Below are 18413 nucleotides of genomic sequence, written 5' to 3'. Positions count from 1 at the left end.
ATATGCGAATAAACCCTCTGAGACGCAGTCCAAGCGCCGGCGGCCCAAACGCCGTTCTAAGCCCGTCTCTCAAAGGATGGCAACACTGGCACCGCAGAAAATAGTACTCCGGGCGACGCCGAAAACAATGAAGACCCTGTCGGAGCTGCATCCGAACAGGAGGAACACGACAACGGGCAAGATAACCCTGATGAACAGGCCATAGAAGATGACTCGGAGGACGATAGTTACCGTCCACCCTCTAATACAAGATACGCCTTGACGTATCCATCCAGTTATAATAAAAATGGTTTGTGGCCCAGTTTCTCTGGTTTTCGCTTCTTACTTCATTTTATTTCGATCTGCTTATCGGCTGCATCGGTACTCTTTTGTACGTTTCATATTCGCCAGGGGCTACTTGTCGCCCCACAATATGGCAGCAAAGTCCGAACACTTCTTATAGATAAGTTCGGCACCCCGAATTTAGCATTATATGCATTGGCTCCGAATCATGTCTTTGGTCAATAGTTGGGTTGCCCGGCTCCTGTGCTTGCTACCCTACGTTCCGCCACATCGGCTAGGGTAGTAAAGGGAGAACTACTGCGATTGTGCCCTGGCCTTGACCGGATGAGCACCTCAGTAGAGAAAGCCGAAAACTGACTGTCATGATACGGCAAGAGCCGGTCAGCTGTTCGAGGGTTACAAAATCGTTGGAGATTTTTTCCGCGTTATGCGAAGGATTGGCACTTCCCGATCCGATGCTGATAGCACCCTGGCCTGGACCAGAGGCTGCGCCCATGCTTTATTATAAAACTCCTATGGCTAAGTGAGGGTGTTTAAGCCGTATAGTCTGATTGCCTTGTTCGTTGGATCAAGATTGTTTAGATTCCATCCCGAACACCTCCGTACTACCTACGCGAGGGCAGAAGCCGACGACTGGCCAACCCTCAGATTGCATACAACACGGCCGCACAGGAGGAAACAATTAAAGCATAACAAAATTACATTACAAAACAGGCTTTGTTTTCATAATACAAGGCAAAGGACAACTCGAATGTATTCATTCGAAAATAATGTCTTGCCCACACTGCGCTACTGCAAGTCGAGACCCTTCTAGGACATCCACAAAATATCGTTCGGGTGTGCGGTGCTCCTTGCCCTCTGGCGGCCCTCTGGCCACGTCGACGGCGTTCATCTTCGCCCACCACATTTTGCAATGGGCGAAGGCCATGCGGGCACCTTCGATGCAGGTTGATCGCTTGACGGTATCCAGCCGCAAACATGCCTCCACTAGTCGCCTCACGAGTCTGAAGTAGCTGCCAGGCACAGCTTCGGTTGGCCACAGCCGGATCATCCAATCCTTCATGGCTAGTTCGGCCACCCTGTGCAGCTCCACCAGCTGTTTCAGCTGATCGGTGAAGGGCACGGGATGCTCTGGCATCGCATACTGCGACCAGAATAGAGTCTCTGTAGAACCCCCTCCTTCGGCTCGGTAGAACTCCGCAGCATCTGATACGCTGCGTGGTAAATCCGCAAACGCCCCTGGGGAACTCTAAATCCGGGTTAGTAAAAGGTACTGCTTCTCCGCATACTTACTTTGCAGCTTAAATGCCTTACCCGCCGTGATCTTCTTGGCCTCCTGGATCTCCTGGAGGGCGGCCTGGGCCTCATTCCGTGCGGTCTCCGCGCTCTTACAAGCCTTGGCGAGTTCGGCCCCTTGAACCAACGCATCATGCTCCAAGGCCTCGCATTTTTTCACCGCATCTTGGAGCTCCTGCTGGACCTCCTTGACCCGGGCCTCGAGCTTTTTCCGGGCGGCTTGCTGCTCGACAGCCTTCCCCTCGGCTTCGGCCAGAGCCTTTTTTAGGGCATCGACCTCGGTCGCCGCCCCTACGCATATTATGACAATCCAGTCAATGTACACCGCTTATTCCTTCCAAAAGCACAGCAAGTCGTTTTCATACCTTGCTTCTCCTGGAGCCGAGTCTTCACCTCGCCGAGCTCGTTCTCGGCTCGCTCCAGCCTCTGCTTCAGTTCAGAGACTTCGCCAGTATGCGAGGTCGCGGCTAGCAGTGACGCCTGCTTATCCATACATATAAGGTTAGTCTCCTATAAATATAGTATTGATCCCCTGTCCGGTCTCTCTTTCCGAGCACTGAACAGTGTCTCAGGGGCTACTGTCCATATCAGGATTTTTTCCTTCTGCGTCGCTTACCTCAAAACCTGTCAGCAGGCTGCTACAGGCTTCGGTCAGTCCGCTATTGGCGGACTGAACCCTTTCAATCATCGTGCCCATAAGAACACGGTGCTCCTCAATATTGGAAGCGCCTCGCGGCGTTTCCAGCAGATTACCTAGTGCCCCTGGTTGGACAGGGGTCACCAGAGGAATAGACACACCCCCTCCTTTCGAAGGAGGCTGCGTGCCGGATCCTGGAGCCGTGCCGGTCTCTGGAATCGAGTCCGATTGAGGGCCGAATTGGATACGGCCGTCACCCCAAGTTTCCATGGGAATTGACTCCCCCTGGTGCTCGGCGACAGGGGCTTCGCCCTTTGGCGCCTCTTTCCGGCCTGGGAAGGTTCGTTGGGAGAACACCTCGTCGTCTCCCTTGGCCTCGGGAGAGTAAGCTGCCGGCGGTGTCTCACTGGCCATCTCCTTCGAATCCAACGAATCCTCCGACGTGGGTCGTTGGGAGCTGTCGTGGGTCGGACTGTGGCAATATAATTAAACATGTCAATGCAATGAGGAGGAGAGGCCGGGTATGTAGGAGTCATAGCACTTACCATGCGGCCTGGGGCTTAGTGCGGGGACGTCGTTCCGGACTGCGTCCCACGCGTTGCTGACTACAAGGGAGCCCTTCCCCCTCTTGGGCGTCCCCGCCTCCAGGTTTATGGAGGCTGCCCTTGTCCTCTTTCCTTCCTCAGGGGGAGGGTTGTTCCCCTCCTCCTCCTCCTCTTCCTCCTCGTCGTCGCCCTCAGCAGCGGAGGACGGGGTTTCTTCACCTTCAGACATCGCGTCCGGAGCACCCCTGCGGCGGGGGGCGCTTCTGGCCCCCTTGGCCTTCTTCTTGGCCCTCTTCTCTGGTGCCTTATACGGTGCCCGCACCAGCATCTTCGCCAGCAGCGGGATGACTAGTTCTTCAAGCAGCGGGGCCGGACTTCGAATCCGCTCCGCTCTCTCCGTCCACCCCTAAAAGAAGTGTGCACAACTAAAATTAGACTTCCTCCTTAGACAGTCAGGTAGAGGGCATGCCTCGAGGAATAAAAACTTACCGTGCTGGCGGGATGGGTGTGGTCGTGCCCGCGGTCCGAATCCAGGGCCGGCGGCTTCTCGTTACCCTTAACGAGTGACTTCCAGGCGTCTTCGTGAGTAGATCCGAAGAGCCTCTCCAGGGTTTGGTGACTCTCCGGGTCGAATTCCCACAAGAGGAAAGTCTGATCTTGGCATGGGAGGATTAGACGGACCAGCATTACCTGGATCACGTCGACAATCTTGACCTTCTTGTCCACCGTGCTCTGGATGCGCGTTTGTAGCGCTATCAATTCGTCTGTCGAAGACCAGTTGGGACCCTTCTCCGTCCAAGAGGTGAGCCGCGTTGGAGCTCCGGATCTGAACTCCGGAGCCGCCGCCCAAGTGACGCCGCATGGCTCCGTGATGTAGAACCATTGTTTCTGCCACCCCTTGACAGTGTCCACAAGCGTGCCCTTGGGCCATGTAGCATTGGGCATCTTGCTCACCATGGCGCTGCCGCACTCCGCGTGCTGACCATCAACCACCTTTGGCTTCACATTGAAGGTCTTGAGCCATAGGCCAAAGTGGGGATGAATGCGGAGGAAGGCCTCGCACACCACGACGAACATCGAGATGTTGAGAAAGGAGTTCGGGGTTAGATCATCAAAATCTAGTCCGTAATAATACATCAGTCCTCGGACGAAAGGGTGAATTGGAAACCCTAGTCCGCGGACGAAGTGAGGGAGGAAAACCACTCTCTCAGTGGGCTTCAGAGTAGGGACGATTTGCCCCTTGGCTGGCACATGGTGGGCGATTTCCTTCGCCAGATACCCGGCCGCCCGGAGCTGGGTGATATCCTTCTCCTTGACGGAGGAGGCCATCCACGTGCCCTGACCGCCGGACATGGTTGAGTGCTAGCTCGAATGGAAGGGAGATGGAAACTTGGGCGCTGGAGCTCAAGATTGGAGAGGCAGAGACCGGGAGAAGGCATGAGAGAGGAAGGGGGATCCTTATCCCCTTATAAAGGCAGCAAATATTAAACGCCTCCTCACTCGCCTTAAGATTCGCCTATTCCCAAATACCATATAAACGACATGGTTGGATTACCCATACCCGCATTGATGAGAATCCCGCAATAAGGGGACACGATCTCTGCTTTGACAGGACAAGCCAATGGTAACCACGTCTTGGGGCGGGGGGCGTCGAACACAAAACCGGTTTGGAATTATGACCGGTCAGATGTAATGTCGTGTTGCTAAAAGTTGTCAGCGGATGGAACTCATGTAAAAATATGTATTCTCTCTGCGGTTGTGTATGGTGTGTGACAGGTCCGGATACTATCATCGCATCCGAAGACTATCTTGGAGTTCGGAAAGTGGGGAACCCGCCTTGCAATGGCCGAAGATAATCTGTGCGCCGAACTCATCGTCATTGAAGCCAGGTTCAGGGGCTACTGAGGGAGTCCTGGACTAAGGGGTCCTCGGGCGTCCGCCCAGCTTTCCATGGGCCGGACTGATGGGCTGTGAAGACATAAAGGCCGAAGACTGTATCCGTGTCTGGATTGGACTCTACTTGGCGTGGAAGGCAAGCTTGGCAGCCGACTATGTAGATTCCCTTTGATGTAAACGACTCCATGTAACCCTTAGATCTCTCCGGTGTCTATATAAACCGGTGAGCGTAGTCCGGATAGGGATACTCATTACCATATTCACATAGGCTAGACTTCTAGGGTTTAGCCATTGCGATCTCGTGGTAGATCCACTCTTGTAACACTCATATTCATCAAGATCAATCAAGCAGGAAGTAGGGTATTACCTCCATAGAGAGGGCCCGAACCTGGGTAAACATCGTGTCCCCCGTCTCCTGTTACCATCGATCCTAGATGCACAGTTCAGGACCCCCTACCCGAGATCCGCCAGTTTTGACACCGATAGCGGCCGCAGCCTCCGCCACCCGCATGCGGTACCGCCAACGCTCGAGGCGGCCCTCGCGGGCGGAACGGTGCGAGTCGAGCAGCGCCTCCTGCTCCGCCCGCTCCGTGGCGATCTGCTCATCCGCCTGCAAGTGCTCCTGGAGGAGATGGTGGTTGTAGACGGCATCGGCCTACGCCTCCCGGAACTGCTCCTCACGCTTCTGCCTCACCGTGTCCATATATTGGGCACGGGCCTCGCCGATGGCCATGGTGCAATGCACCGGCGAGGATGGCGCGGAGGAGGGGGTTGGCGCCGGATCGTCGACTACCATGTTCTCCATTGGGACGTCGTCGTCCTCCGGCTGCCTGCCGGCCAGCCAGTCGGCAGCAATGGCTGCCATCTCCTTGTGGTCCGTCGTCTGCCCGTCCCGAAGAGCGCTGGAGCGCGAGGAAGCCATGGTGGGCAGTAGTGGTGTGGACAGGAGAATAGGAACAGATGCGGATAACTGCGGCTATGGCCGGCGCAGCAGTTTATATAGCAATGGTGGGCGGCGGAGGGACGGACGTGTGGCGCCGGAGTAGCCGCCTCGGCAACCGCGTATCATTAATGTGGGCGGCAGAAGGACGGACGGACGGCACTTGTGTCGTTTGAAGGCGGAGCAATCGCATGCACCGGGAAGCAGGGCGGGCGGCGCTGACCGTTTCGGGCGAAAAGCGCGCGCGGGCGAGGGAGGCGGTCTGGGTGGGCCAGGGCAGTCAGACTCATGCTTGGCAGCGGGTCGGTCCAGCAGCTAGACATGCTGGCTCGCCAGCTACCTCGCGGAGCTGAGCGACGACAATCAGACGATGGACGTAGCTTCCGACCAGGAGACGGCGCCACTGTCCAAGCCGGTTCATGCCGTGTTCACCATAGAGCAGGTGCGGCCGCACTTCGACGCCCTAATGGTGGAAGAGCTACCAGCGCAGGAGGACCTGTGCTGCAACCTCCGTCTCCCCAACGAGCACCGGTGAACAAGCGAACGACAATGCCGGCGCAAACATGTGGCCCTATGATCCTGCCTTCCCGAATGAGCAGCGGGCGCTGTATCAGACCATCCGTAGGGCCCGCGAGGCCCTCTCCGTCGTCCTTCGAGTTGTTGCGCTCGCCGTGGCGCCGCCGTCTCGTGTTGTCAACTGGTCAACGGACATGAGGATGAGGAGATGACTTTACTTGGAGAGGATGACAGCAAGTGCCTCCTTATTAGTATATAAAACTATTTTTTTTTGCTTCCTCCTGGTTTCCTGACATCACGGTCCCACGCCATTGTCAACATATGTAGTCAATAAATGAGAGAATTGCACAAGAAGCGGCCGACAGCTGGGACCAAGCAGCTCGAGCAGTATTTGTGTTTTTGAGGTGTGAGCACTGCAGAGTTTTTCTTGAGCGATGTTTAGCCCAGATATTAATTTTTCTCCTCTGAACAACAACGGAAACATCGCTGCAGCTATTAACTGGGCCGGCTGTGGCCCGTCTAGCCCAGGCCAGATATCCAGCCCAGATATTATTATTTTTAAGCTGAAAATGGCTAGCCCAGCTATACTTTTTTTAGGAATACCCAGGCAAGGTCAAGTTGTTATTCTCCGCCCCGCTGGGCTGCAAATCTTTCCTAGGAGGGATGCCTTAGGCTTAACAAGAAAATGGTCTTTAAGAAATTATAAATGGGATGTAATTATAAAAACTGGGCAGTAACTATAAAAAGGCACCAAACACGTAATTACTTTATAAAATATTATTTTTGGATATTAAAAATTTTAATTTCATTAATTGTTGCGAGCGCAATGTTTCGTTGTATTTTTACGTAATATAAATTTATATTGAAATTGTATTTAATCTGACTAGAAATTTCGGGATAAAAATATTTCGGATCCCATCAAAATGTGGGAAATTTTATTGAATTCTGTTTTGAACGGTTGGTTGAAATGGGCTGTACTTTTAACAAACTGTAAATGGGCTATAGTAAATTCCATTAGAATTCAAAAATTGGCTGCACATTCTTGCAAATCACAAATGGGCTATAAGTTCTCTGCCACACACCTGTGGCCTTACTAAGTTGATGCGTCCCCTCAAAAAAAGAGTTGACGCGTATGCAAGGCTTTGTCAACTTATAGTCAACACATGGTTCTAGCAGCAGTGGCCGTTGGATGTCCATCCAACGGATGCCGTGCTTCTTCTTCAATCTCGGATATTCTAGCTTCACCCGCCCAAAAAATGATTCCTCCCCCTGACATCTGGGGCGCACCATTTCGGAAGCTGACCTGTGGGCCTACTAAGTTGACGCGTACCAAGGGCTTTGTCAACTTAGTCAATATAAACGATTCTAGCTGCAGTGACCGTACGATGTCCATCCAACGGCCGTAGTGCTTCTTCAACCTCTGGTCTTCTTGCTCCAGCCGCCCAAAGCAGCGCCGGTCGTGTCGCATGCTCCTGCCTCCCGTGGTCGGCTGTGCTGCCGCAGAGGCCTCACCGCCCCCTACTATTCCCACCGTTGGCCAGGCCCTGCAGCGACCGAACCAGTGAACCCTCGTACTCCTCTCCATGCGGGCTTCCACTGCCGTGTCTTCCCCGGATCTGCGTCGTCCCCTTCCTAGGCCTCGCCGTCGTCCACCGCCCTGGTGCTCTCGGCGCGGCGTGGTCAACGTGGTCAAGGGACGGCTTCCATCGGACGTGGACTGTACGTGGAGAGGCTGACAACTGGGTCCACGACGGCAACAAGGAAGTGCCTCCTTATTACGCGGAAAATAATGATTCCTCCACCTGACAACAGGGACCCACCGGATGGGCCACCGTATTTCATGAAAAAAACGTTTCCCCCCTGACTGCTGGGACCCACCGGACGGGCCACCGTATTGCGTGAAAAAAACGTTCCCCCCGCTGTCAGCTCGGACCCACCGGAAGTGCCTCCTTATTACGCAAAAAAATGAATACTCCCCCTGCTGGTTGGGACCCACCTTGATGGGAGGCTGACTTGTGGGCCTACTAAGTTGACGGGGACGGAGTGCTTTGTCAACTTAGTCAATATGAACGATTCTAGCTCCAGTGACCGTACGATGTCCATCCAACGGCCGTAGTGCTTATTCAACCTCTAGCCTTGTTGCTCCAGCCGCCCAAAGCAGCGCCGGTCGTGCCGCATGCTCCTGCCTCCCGTGGTCGGCTGTGCTGTCGTGGAGGCCTCACCGCCCCCTACTATTCCCACCGCTGGCCAGGCCCTGCGGCAACGGTAGCCTCACACCACAGCCGAACCAGTGAACCCTCGTACTCCTCTCCGTGCGGGCTTCCACTACCGCGTCTTCCCCGGCTCCGCGTCGTCCCCTTCCTAGGCCTCGCCGTCGTCCACCGCCCTGGTTCTCTCGGCGCGGTGTGGTCAACGTGGTCAAGGAACGGCTTCCATCGGACGTGGACTGTACGTGGAGAGGCTGACAGCTGGGTCCATGGCCGCAGCAAGGAAGTGCCTCCTTATTGCACGCAAAATAATTATTCCTCCACCTGACAGCGGGGACCCACCGGGTGGGCCACCGTATTTCGTGAAAAAAACGTTTCCCCCTGACTGCTGGGACCCACCAGCTACATCTTCGCACGCAAGGAAGTGCGTCCGGACAAAAAAAACGATTCGCCCCCTGACTGCTGGGACCCACCAGCTACATCTTCGCACGCAAGGAAGTGCCTGGCAGTCGGGACCCACCTGGTCGAAGCATACGTAGCGTTGTCATTCTGGTCGCGAACGTGAACGTACATACTGGTCGATGTAGAGGCGCGCACGTGTCGTAGTAGAGGCGCGCATGTAGCATGTACACGTACGTACAGCGGCCAGTGTGCAAGAAAGAAAATACGGCCACGTACGTACATACGGGCAGGGTCTCGAACGCCTACTCGCGCATACGTACGGCCAGGGCTCGTGTACATGGCTAGGTCGGAACGGAGAAACAGCGTCGTCGTCGTGTTCATGGGAAGCCAACCGGCTGGGTCGAAACGGAATGCGTCGTCGTGTTCATCGGGAGGGCTTAGACGGAACAGCCGATGGAAACGAGGCCTGGCGTACCGCAGAACGGAGGAAGCGGCCTTGTGTTCGACCGGCCACGTTCGAAACGGGATCCTGTTCATCGGGAGGGGTCTGGCGTACCGCAAAACGGAGGAAACGGACCTCCTACGGTCAAAACGGGGGTCCTGTTGATCGGGAGGGGTCTGGCGTACCGCAAAACGGAGGAAACGGACTTGTGTTGGAGCGCTACGGTCGAAACGGGGATCCTGTTCATCGGGAGGGGTGTGGCGTACCGCAAAACGGGACTCCACGGGATACTGTTCATCTCCACCGTCGACCCCCTCCAGCCTCCACGGGCTACTGTTCATCCACCGTCGACCTCCTCCAGCCTCCACCTGCGACTGTTCATCCACGGGCTCCTGTTCATCCAGCCTCCACCGCGCGCTACTCCACCGGCTACTGTTTAAGCAGCCCTCTCCACGGGCTCCTGTTCAACCACCCCTCCACGGGCTACTGTTCATCCAGCCCTCCATCGTCTACTGTTCATCCTGCCCTCCATGGGGTGGTCCTGTTCATCCTGCCCTCTACGGGGTCCTGTTCATCCAGCCCCAACCGGCTCGATCGATCGGCGTCGTGTTCATCCAGAGGCAACACCACGGGGTCCTGTTCATCCACCCCCACCGGGAACTGTTCATCCAACCCCCCCCCCCCCCCAGCAACGCTCACTGTTCATCCAGAGGCAGCATCGATCGGCTTAAGTTAGCAGCAGTAGCGAAGGAATCGCTCGATCGGGTTCAGTTAACAATCATCGATCGATCGCTCGGGTTCAGTAACGCGTAGCCTGCAGTGCAATCGCTCGGGTTCAGTTAGAGCCCAACACCTCGCTCGGGTTCAATTAGAGCCCAACGCCTCGCACCCACGCGCGTGCGTGTACGAGAGAAACGCGCATCGCTCGGCCCCGACCACCCACCATAACCGGGAACACCCCGATATTTTCCTCGCCCTCGCTTCTACCACGGTTTTTTCCGTCATGGACGGCCCAAAGAATGTCATGCAGCTGCGTCTCCGGCCCGCCCAGGATGAAAAGCCCATTTTCTGTCATGATTTTTTGTCATAGAAGTAGGACCCCACCACATCTATGATGATACCGGGTTTTGTCACAATTATTGTCATAGAAGTGTCATAAGTATGACAGAAAAAAATTTGGTTCGGCCCAAAATGTCACGGATGTGTCTTTTTTTTGTAGTGTTTGGTGTTGTAGCAGTGTTTCCGTTGCCATTGGGTGGAGCATTGGAGTTCCCATCTTGACTTTGGACACTAATCCACCAATCATACTCATCAGTGCCCTCTTGGAACAGACTCATTGATGGCGCATCACACCAATGTCCAGCCACACTAGTACACACAGAGTGATTGCGCTGGCTGAGTTGGTGACCATGCTGAATATCTTCACCACTGGTCACTTTCTCCTTTGCATTCTCAAAACACTGTGCAGGGGGCTCACTGACAACAGGACTAGTTCATGTGCACATCTCAACCACATCGCCGCCATTACAGTCATGAGCAATGCCGCTTGCATGGTTGCTTCGAGCTCCTTCAGCCGGCTCAACCACCTTGTCTGTTGATGACTCATCTGCGGCCTTCTTGCTTGAACTTTCTTTGGTACATCCATGATGATCTGACTTGTCTACATCATTGCTGCGAGGCGGTGGCGCATCAAAACTAACATCTGTTGCTTCCTGAGAACTTGGCGAAGCAGCGTGCACATCTTTGAGGAGTTGCCCCATTCACTTGCAATGTATTGCTTGCAACACTTGCCCAAAAGAGCTTAGAGCCCCTTTTAACTATGAATAATATAGTTTTGTGTGCTTGTCGTAGATTGCAGCCAGATGTGATGGTAGCTGAAAAATGTATGGCAAAAATCATGGTCGTCAGTATGGAAGCAACTTAACATATGATGGAACTAGAAAAAAGAAAAAGTGATAGAAAGGTATTTAACAAAATTAGAAAAACAGAAAATAAAAACACAAAAAAACCCTCACCTCAAGCTCTGCCCCAAATGGTGTTGGGTTCTGAAGCCAATCATCCAGTGAACCGCACACATCTTCATCGGTGCTTTTGCCATCTTCCGTTGGATTGCTACCTTCTGTAGGATTATCTGTCGCAGCCACGTCATCTTGGTTATCATCAATGTTGATATTTTCGGCCCCACAATCTTGAGTATCACCACAATACGGGCTGTCCAAAACCTGCTGATCTTGAGCAACTTCACTGATGTTGCCTACATGGCCTTGGGCAAGCAATGTTGCGTAAGGTGTCTCTGACAGAGGGCGAACTACATGACACAAAGTAAAATAAACAAGTATTAAAACCATGAATACACAAGCATAAAAATAAAAAAGGGCAAAAAAATGGGAAAGAAACAATACTGCAAAAATGGATGACGATACTAAAACTACACAAAAAAAACTTACACGACACTTCCCGAATGAGGGTTTGCCCAAAGAAAGCTTGTTCCTATCATATTCCAACACAATATCAAAGTCAGTCTGATGCACGAAGCAAGCCCTCAGAAGAGAATAGTTCAATTGGTGCTCATTGATGGCAGTTGAGGGAATATCAAATGGTCCGTGTAAATAACATGAGTAAGAAGATAAAACATAATATATCAGACACAAAAAAAGAAACAAATGTGATTATAAAAAACACAAGCATGTTGCGGTAGAAAGAAAAATTCCAAAAAAGAAGGAAGTATACCGCAAGCATAAGGAAGCATCCCCCAACCCAGAATGAAGAAGTAGCCTGTTTTTTATCTTGTCCTGACACTTCTTGACCTGTATCATTGCAACACTTAAAACATGCTCATCCCAAGCAAATTCAGTAACCTTGTCCATTTCTTCGAGGCTTTTCAAGTACTCTAGGGGCTCCATGTTGTCAGTGCTTGGACTTAAAACTGTTGCAAGCGCTAAGAGCACCTATGACCTCTTTGTAGTATCTCCATCATCATTCATTGCCCAATGAAGCACATCCACTGTATGCACAATTGGAGCCCTGCCATTCTTTTGATAAATGTTGCATAGCTCGCAATGCTCGTGTCTCTTGAAAAGCTCAACTGGTCTGTTGGCTGATGGGATATTGAGAACCTTCTTCACCATGTCTCTAGTGAACACAATGAACTTATTCCGACTCAGCCTGAAAAAACCAAAAAAATTTGTATTCATTGCTTGCTATCAACATGGCCTAAGAGAACAGAAAGTATATGATGGAGGAGAAAAAAATAAAATAAAAGGAAGGAGGTGGGTGCAATGTCTGAGCTCACGAGTGTCAGTGCCGATGTTCATTGTCAACCACTCCATCAGATCATGTGGCACTGTGAAAGGGGAGATGCTCGTGAGATCACCAAAGCCAGTTTCATTGACGTAACGCCTCTTGCTATCATTGAGTTTTGTCTTCGCAACTTCACGCAAGCGTTTTGCTGCGAAGCGTTGGCTGAATGCAGTATCAGACTCCATTCCTTCTTCCTCCGACATGAAGCTGCAAAATCAAAATGAATAAAAAATGTAGTGGGGTACAAACAACATTAAAAAATTACTACAGAAGCGACCGGCATTCGGATTTCAGCATACTAAACATCTACCAAAATCATAACAATGAAGCAAAAAAAATATCATTCCTTTCTTGTCATTACTTCATAGTGGACTCAGACAAAATTAGCCGCACGACAAAACCAGCTCAAGAAAAAAGCCTGAAATAATTACATGCAGCAAAATGCTATAACATGGAAAATATAGTCTGAATGTAGAAATAAAACAAACAATAAGACACTGAAAATACACTGACTTTCATTCTAAAAAAACCTAGGCTAAACAACAAATGCAGCATAAGTGGGGGTTGTCGCGGCTTAGTCTCTAAGTGTTGGGTCTCTAGCTAGTTAAGTCCCCTGATGCAGTAGATTTAGCTTCGTAGATCAAGTATTTAATATCACGCAGTGTAGTTTGTATTTTCCTTGCTAATGGAAAGAGAGTTATCAGCTGCCATTAATGTGAGAAGGCAGCATCTCCGCCGAAAAAGCAGAGGAAGGCAGTCTAGCTCTGGTCGGAAGGACGAAGACAGTCGAGCAGAGCAAGTAAAAGCTACAGGCAAGTAAAAACAGAGCAAAAAAACAGAGGAAGCACACTTACAGCATGTATCTATACATTAGTTCCAAAACACTGACTTTCATTCTAAAAACCCCTAGGCTAAACAACAAATGCAGCATAAAACTTGCCTGACCAGATAGCAGCATAAACCTATGCAGCATAAAAACTTGCCTGACCAGATAGCAGCATCACAAATATGAGATCACCGAGAAAACTAGGCATCCACCTCTGAAAATCTCATCACCTACCTATACAATCTCGTCCCTACCCCTAAAGTCTCAACTATAAACATTTCCAAACCCTAGCTACAACATGGAATGATCTACACAACAAACCCTAGGTGAAATGGGGATGAATTTGCCGACATGGAGGGAGTAACTGCTCAACTGAAACCCCTGAACGGACAAAACTGATGAAATTCGACCCGGATCTACTCATCCAACGATGTGAACCGCAAAATGAACCACTAAAGGGAGATCAAGCAGGCGGGGGAGAAAAGTGCTACAAATTGCAGGACCCCATACCTCTCGTCCGCCGCCGCAACTAGAGGGGGGTCGTGTAGCTTGGCGCCGTGGCCGACGATGCTCGCCGCCGCCCGAACCTCCGGTTCCCTTGCCGTCCCCGCAGCATCCAGTTCTCCCGCCGCCGCCACGATTCTGGATCTCGCAGTCGCCTGCGTCGTCGCCCGAGCTAGAGAAAGGATGGGGACGGAAAATGGTGGAAGCAGGCAGGGGGGACGAGCTGACGGGAGTCGGGGGTCGAAGCAAGAAAAAACAGCTGGGGCACGCGCGTCAACGCCCCTAGTAGGAACGCCTCCGCACCGTCCGATGCCGCGCGATCAGACGGTGAGCGAGACGCTCGGACGGCTGCGTGCATCCGGCTGTTTTAAAGCGTTTTCCTTAAATTTGCCAAGTTTAACCGTACATGCAGCGACTCTGGTTAAAATGATTGTCACTGGAGAGGAGGTACCTTGGTGTCTAGTGAAATTTGAACACGTGGACCGGAGTGAAGGTACGCCGCCTGAACGGTCGACACATGCAAACAGTGAAACAGGCGCCCGATCGCCGTTCCAATAGTGAACCGACCTGTATGCCCAGAACCATGCACGTACACGCTCAGGGCCCGCCCGGCCTCCGAGTCGGAAGTCTATATAAGTTCCCACCCCCATCTTTCGGGGCGCACACCACCAGACTAGCTAGATCACCTGACAAACGCAGAGTAACCACCGGCGAGCGAGCGAGCGAGAGCGCCACGCGCTGACGACGATTGGCCAGGCGCAAAGCAGCCGTCGGCGGGCGAGCGGGAGCGCCACGCGCTGACCCCGACTGAGACGCAGAGCAGCCGTCGGCGGGCGAGCAAGAGCGCCACGCACATGGCGGACGGCGGCAACAGCGACGGCATGGTCTGGTTCAGCTGCCTGCCATGCGGCTGGCCCCCAGGCAACTACCAGGAGCGGGTGGTGAAGCTCCACTGGGCGAACTGTGAGGTGGCGCGGGCGGCGAAGAAGGCTGCGTGGGAGGCAGCCGAGGCCGCCCACAATGCTCTGCAGGAGGCCGCCAATGGCGGCGGCAAGAAGACCAAGAAGCGCAAGAAAGCGCAGAAGGCCAGCGGGTAGGACGCGCAGATCCATCCAAACGCAATTTCTTGGCCTTCGGATACGATCTCGATGACGGATTGGTTAACGCAGGTTTACTCAGAAAACAGAGTAACCAAATCTTTGATTCTTGATTAGTATTAGCTTTCTTGGAAGTTCAAGAACTACGTCCTGGTTCTTGATTCGATTTAGTTTTCTTGGATGTTCAAGAACTTCCTTCTGGTTCTTGGTTCGATTTAGTTTTCTTAAGAACTTCCGGCTGATTCTTGATTTTACTTAGCTTTCTTGGATGCTCAAGAACTGACACGAATATCTTTCTTGGCAGACATGGATGTGTGTGATTCTGGACAGATTCTGCTTAGTTCTACGTGTTCCTGAAACTTATGCATGCGATTGACTTGCCAAATCCATCTTGGAACTTACTTTTTTTTTCAATGTTGGCTTACTGCGGCTTATTGGTTTACTGCTGCTTATCCCTGCAGTTTATTGCATGATTACTTGAATACAGCAAGTTGCTATCTTGGAACTACCTTTTCTTAATCAGGCATACTTATAGACGAGCTAGGTGGACGGTGAAGTTTGTACTGTCCAACATACAACCAATGCAACTGTGCTGGTTTTTCACTAGTACAAGATTTTTAAGAGAAAAACAAGTTGATTTATCTATTTTAAAACAATGGTGGAGGTGTGTAACTATTCTGTTATAAGAAGAGGATCATTCTAAAATTTCATGAATAGCAGCAATATAGAAATAAAATAGCACAAAGGTATAAAGAAAAGCACACTTGAGAGAAGAAATGCAAAATGGAGATCTGTAGAAGATTTTAGTACCTGTCCAGATTTTGGACAAATGAGAAGATAGAGAAACCGTCCACGGCTCTTTTCCAAAGCAGCAGCACAAATATGTGTTTCATACCATCGTGCGATTATTTACAACTGCACAGTTCATGGAATTTAAAAAGGGTTCACAAATTTGAAAAAAGTTCACGAAATTCAAAAATTGCTTGTGGATTTTAAAAAAGTTCAAAAAAATTTACACCCAAATGAAAAGTGGCACATGTGTGGCACGAAACACTCTTTCTCTGACGTTTTTTACAACTAAACTTGTCATTAAAAAACACCATAAAAAAAGGAAAACTTGTCATCCGAAAAGAAAGTTGCCTCCTTGCGTTACTAAACTTGCCATAAAAAATATGAATTGTCATATGTTTGCGCCACACAAGTGGCACTTATCAGGGTCATTTTCAAAAATATTCATTATTTTTTTTGAAAAATAGAGAAACAAATAAAAAATAGAAAAAAAAACAAACCCAAAAGAAACCAGATAAGAAAGGGACAACCGGCATCTTCTAGATGCTTCCTAAAACCGGTGAAAGAAACCTACATGGGTGTACAATGGGAAATGCTTAGGGAGGTGCTTAAAAAAATAAACCGGGTTTTTCTGAAGCACCGGTGCCTATTTCTATTGGAGAGACGCTTAGTTAAACGTTTATCATGTACAAAATTTATTTCTCTAAGCACCTCTCCTAAGCACCTTCCATTGTACAAGGCCTTACCGTACCCAAATAGTAGTCCATCCCTGCAACCGCTCCTGATTATGATTACCAGATCCAAATAATTTGGATAGAAAGATCGCCTCTTCGTGTGCATTACCGGTTCTTGATTGTTCTGGGGCAAATTTCTGAGTGATTGCTAATTCTGAAACATTCGTTCAATCAAGACCAACCTATCTTGAAGTAACCCGCCGTCTCATCAGCCCACCTCGTCCTAGCGCTCCTGCTGGATCGTTCATGTCGTTCCTCTTGCCGCTTAGCCAGAAGGGCTTGGTTTGTGTCGTTCCTCTTGCCGCTTAGGCAGATGGGCTTGGTTTGTGTCGTTCCGCTTTTTTTTAAAACGAAAACACTAGGAGTGTCCGGTTTTAAATTAATAAAGCCCGCAACATAGGCAACGTACCAACCAAGTCATCTTACAAGACCACGAAAACTCAGGCCAAACTGACACGGAAAGTTTAGGGTTTAGCGGCCAAAAGAACGCGAGCGAAGAGTTACATGGCGCGAGGCCAGATCATTGAGCACGCAGGCTCGCACACAAACAAAAGGGCCACTTCAAGACGGGGAAGTGGCGGCTGGCTCCCTAGCCAAAACATACACCTGGCGCAGACGGTCTTGACCTTGCTTTATCTTCTCAGCATCCCTGCGCCTCGCCAACGGACTCCACTTCTGCAGGAATACGTTGCATTTGTAGATTATGTTAGCCGGGTGAGTCGGGAAGATCCCCTCAATCGCTATTTTGTTCCTAGTAAGCCACAATGCCCAGAATAGTGCCCCAACACAGCTCCACAGCACGCGTTTGTTGCTCCCCTGGGCGGAGTCGAGGATGGACGTAAGATCATTGGAAGACCGCGGATCCAAGGAAACGCCAGCCGCGGTCCGGACCGCGCTCCAGGCAAAACGGGCCAGCGGGCACTGAAAGAAAATGTGGTTCGCGTCCTCGGCAACGTTACAAATCGCACACGCGTCGGTTGCCGGACCTTGCCGTTTGGCCACGTTTTCAGAGGTGGGAAGTCTGTTCCTGAATAGCCGCAAGAAAAACACCTTGATTTTGAGCGGGAGGCGCGCGTTCCACGGCCCCTTAGGCAACGGAAGGGACGGACCTTGGCAAAGTTTACGGTAAAGGGATTTGACCGAGAACTTGCCGGACGCGGTGAGAGCCCAAGTCACCGAGTCCGCAGACGTGGACAGCTCCACCGGGCTGATAAGCGCGAGCAGCGTCGCTAGGTTCGCATCTTCTTGCCCGTTGAGCTCCCGGCGGAAGTGGATCGCCGGGGGGGGGCGTGCAAGGGCCGAGGCCACGGATTGGTTCGGGTTGACGGCCAAAGCGTAAAGGTCCTGGAATTCCGACCAGAGAGGTTGGGAGCCGGCCCAATAATCAAGCCAGAACCTGGCCGATCTACCGTCGCCTATGATGAACTTGGCCCCCATGGCAAATGCCGGACGAATAGCTTGGAGGTCGTTCCAGAAAGGTGAGCCCCTAGCTGCACCTTCGAAAAAGTTCCCGTTCGGGAAGTACTTGGCCCGCGGCAGGTCGACCCACAGGCTGGTCGCCCCTTGGGATATCTTCCAAATCCATTTGCACATTAGTGCAATGTTGAGGATTCTCGTGTTTGTCATCCCGAGGCCCCCCAAGTCTTTGGGGCGGCAGACCGCGGCCCATTTCACCATGTGGTATTTACGCTTTGGCCCCGAACCTTCCCAGAAGAATCGCGAACGGGGTGTGTCCATTTTGGCGTGAACACCTTCAGCCAAGAGGAAGAGACCCATCGCAAACTGGGTAGCGAGGAAAGACTCGAGTTTGTGAGTACCAACCTGGCTGCGAAGGAGAGGAATTTGCCCCTCCACGGGCATACCTGTCTGTTGGGGAACGCAGTAATTTAAAAAAAAAGCCTACGCACACACAAGATCCATCTAGGTGATGCATAGCAACGAGAGGGGAGAGTGTTGTCCACGTACCCTCATAGACCGTAAGCGGAAGCGTTATGACAACG

The 18413-nt window shown here is 51.5% G+C and overlaps 1 protein-coding gene across 1 annotated transcript; it reads right to left on the bottom strand.

Annotated features, from left to right (window-relative positions):
* Window positions 1-17053: 17053 nt before the first annotated feature.
* LOC120967181 (uncharacterized mitochondrial protein AtMg00310-like) lies at window positions 17054-18189 on the bottom strand. The gene is made up of 2 exons (XM_040393789.1): window positions 17523-18189; window positions 17054-17088 (listed from the first exon to the last, which is right to left on the bottom strand). The coding sequence occupies exons 1-2, from the start codon at window positions 18187-18189 to the stop codon at window positions 17054-17056; spliced, it is 702 nt and encodes a 233-aa protein (XP_040249723.1).
* Between the last annotated feature and the right edge of the window lie 224 nt (window positions 18190-18413).

This window comes from Aegilops tauschii, chromosome 6, assembly GCF_002575655.3.
Source record: "Aegilops tauschii subsp. strangulata cultivar AL8/78 chromosome 6, Aet v6.0, whole genome shotgun sequence".
NCBI classification, from domain to species: Eukaryota; Viridiplantae; Streptophyta; class Magnoliopsida; order Poales; family Poaceae; genus Aegilops; species Aegilops tauschii.
Note: the sequence above shows the minus strand (reverse complement) of the source record. Positions and strands in the feature narration are given on the sequence as shown.

Bases quoted from the DNA above. Each gene is read 5' to 3' on its own strand.
- LOC120967181 (XM_040393789.1), bottom strand. From the start codon at position 18,189: ATGGGTCTCTTCCTCTTGGCTGAAGGTGTTCACGCCAAAATGGACACA. The intron at 17,089-17,522 runs GTCCGTCCCTTC...GTATTCCTGCAG, and splicing joins TTACCGTAAACTTTGCCAAG to AAGTGGAGTCCGTTGGCGAG.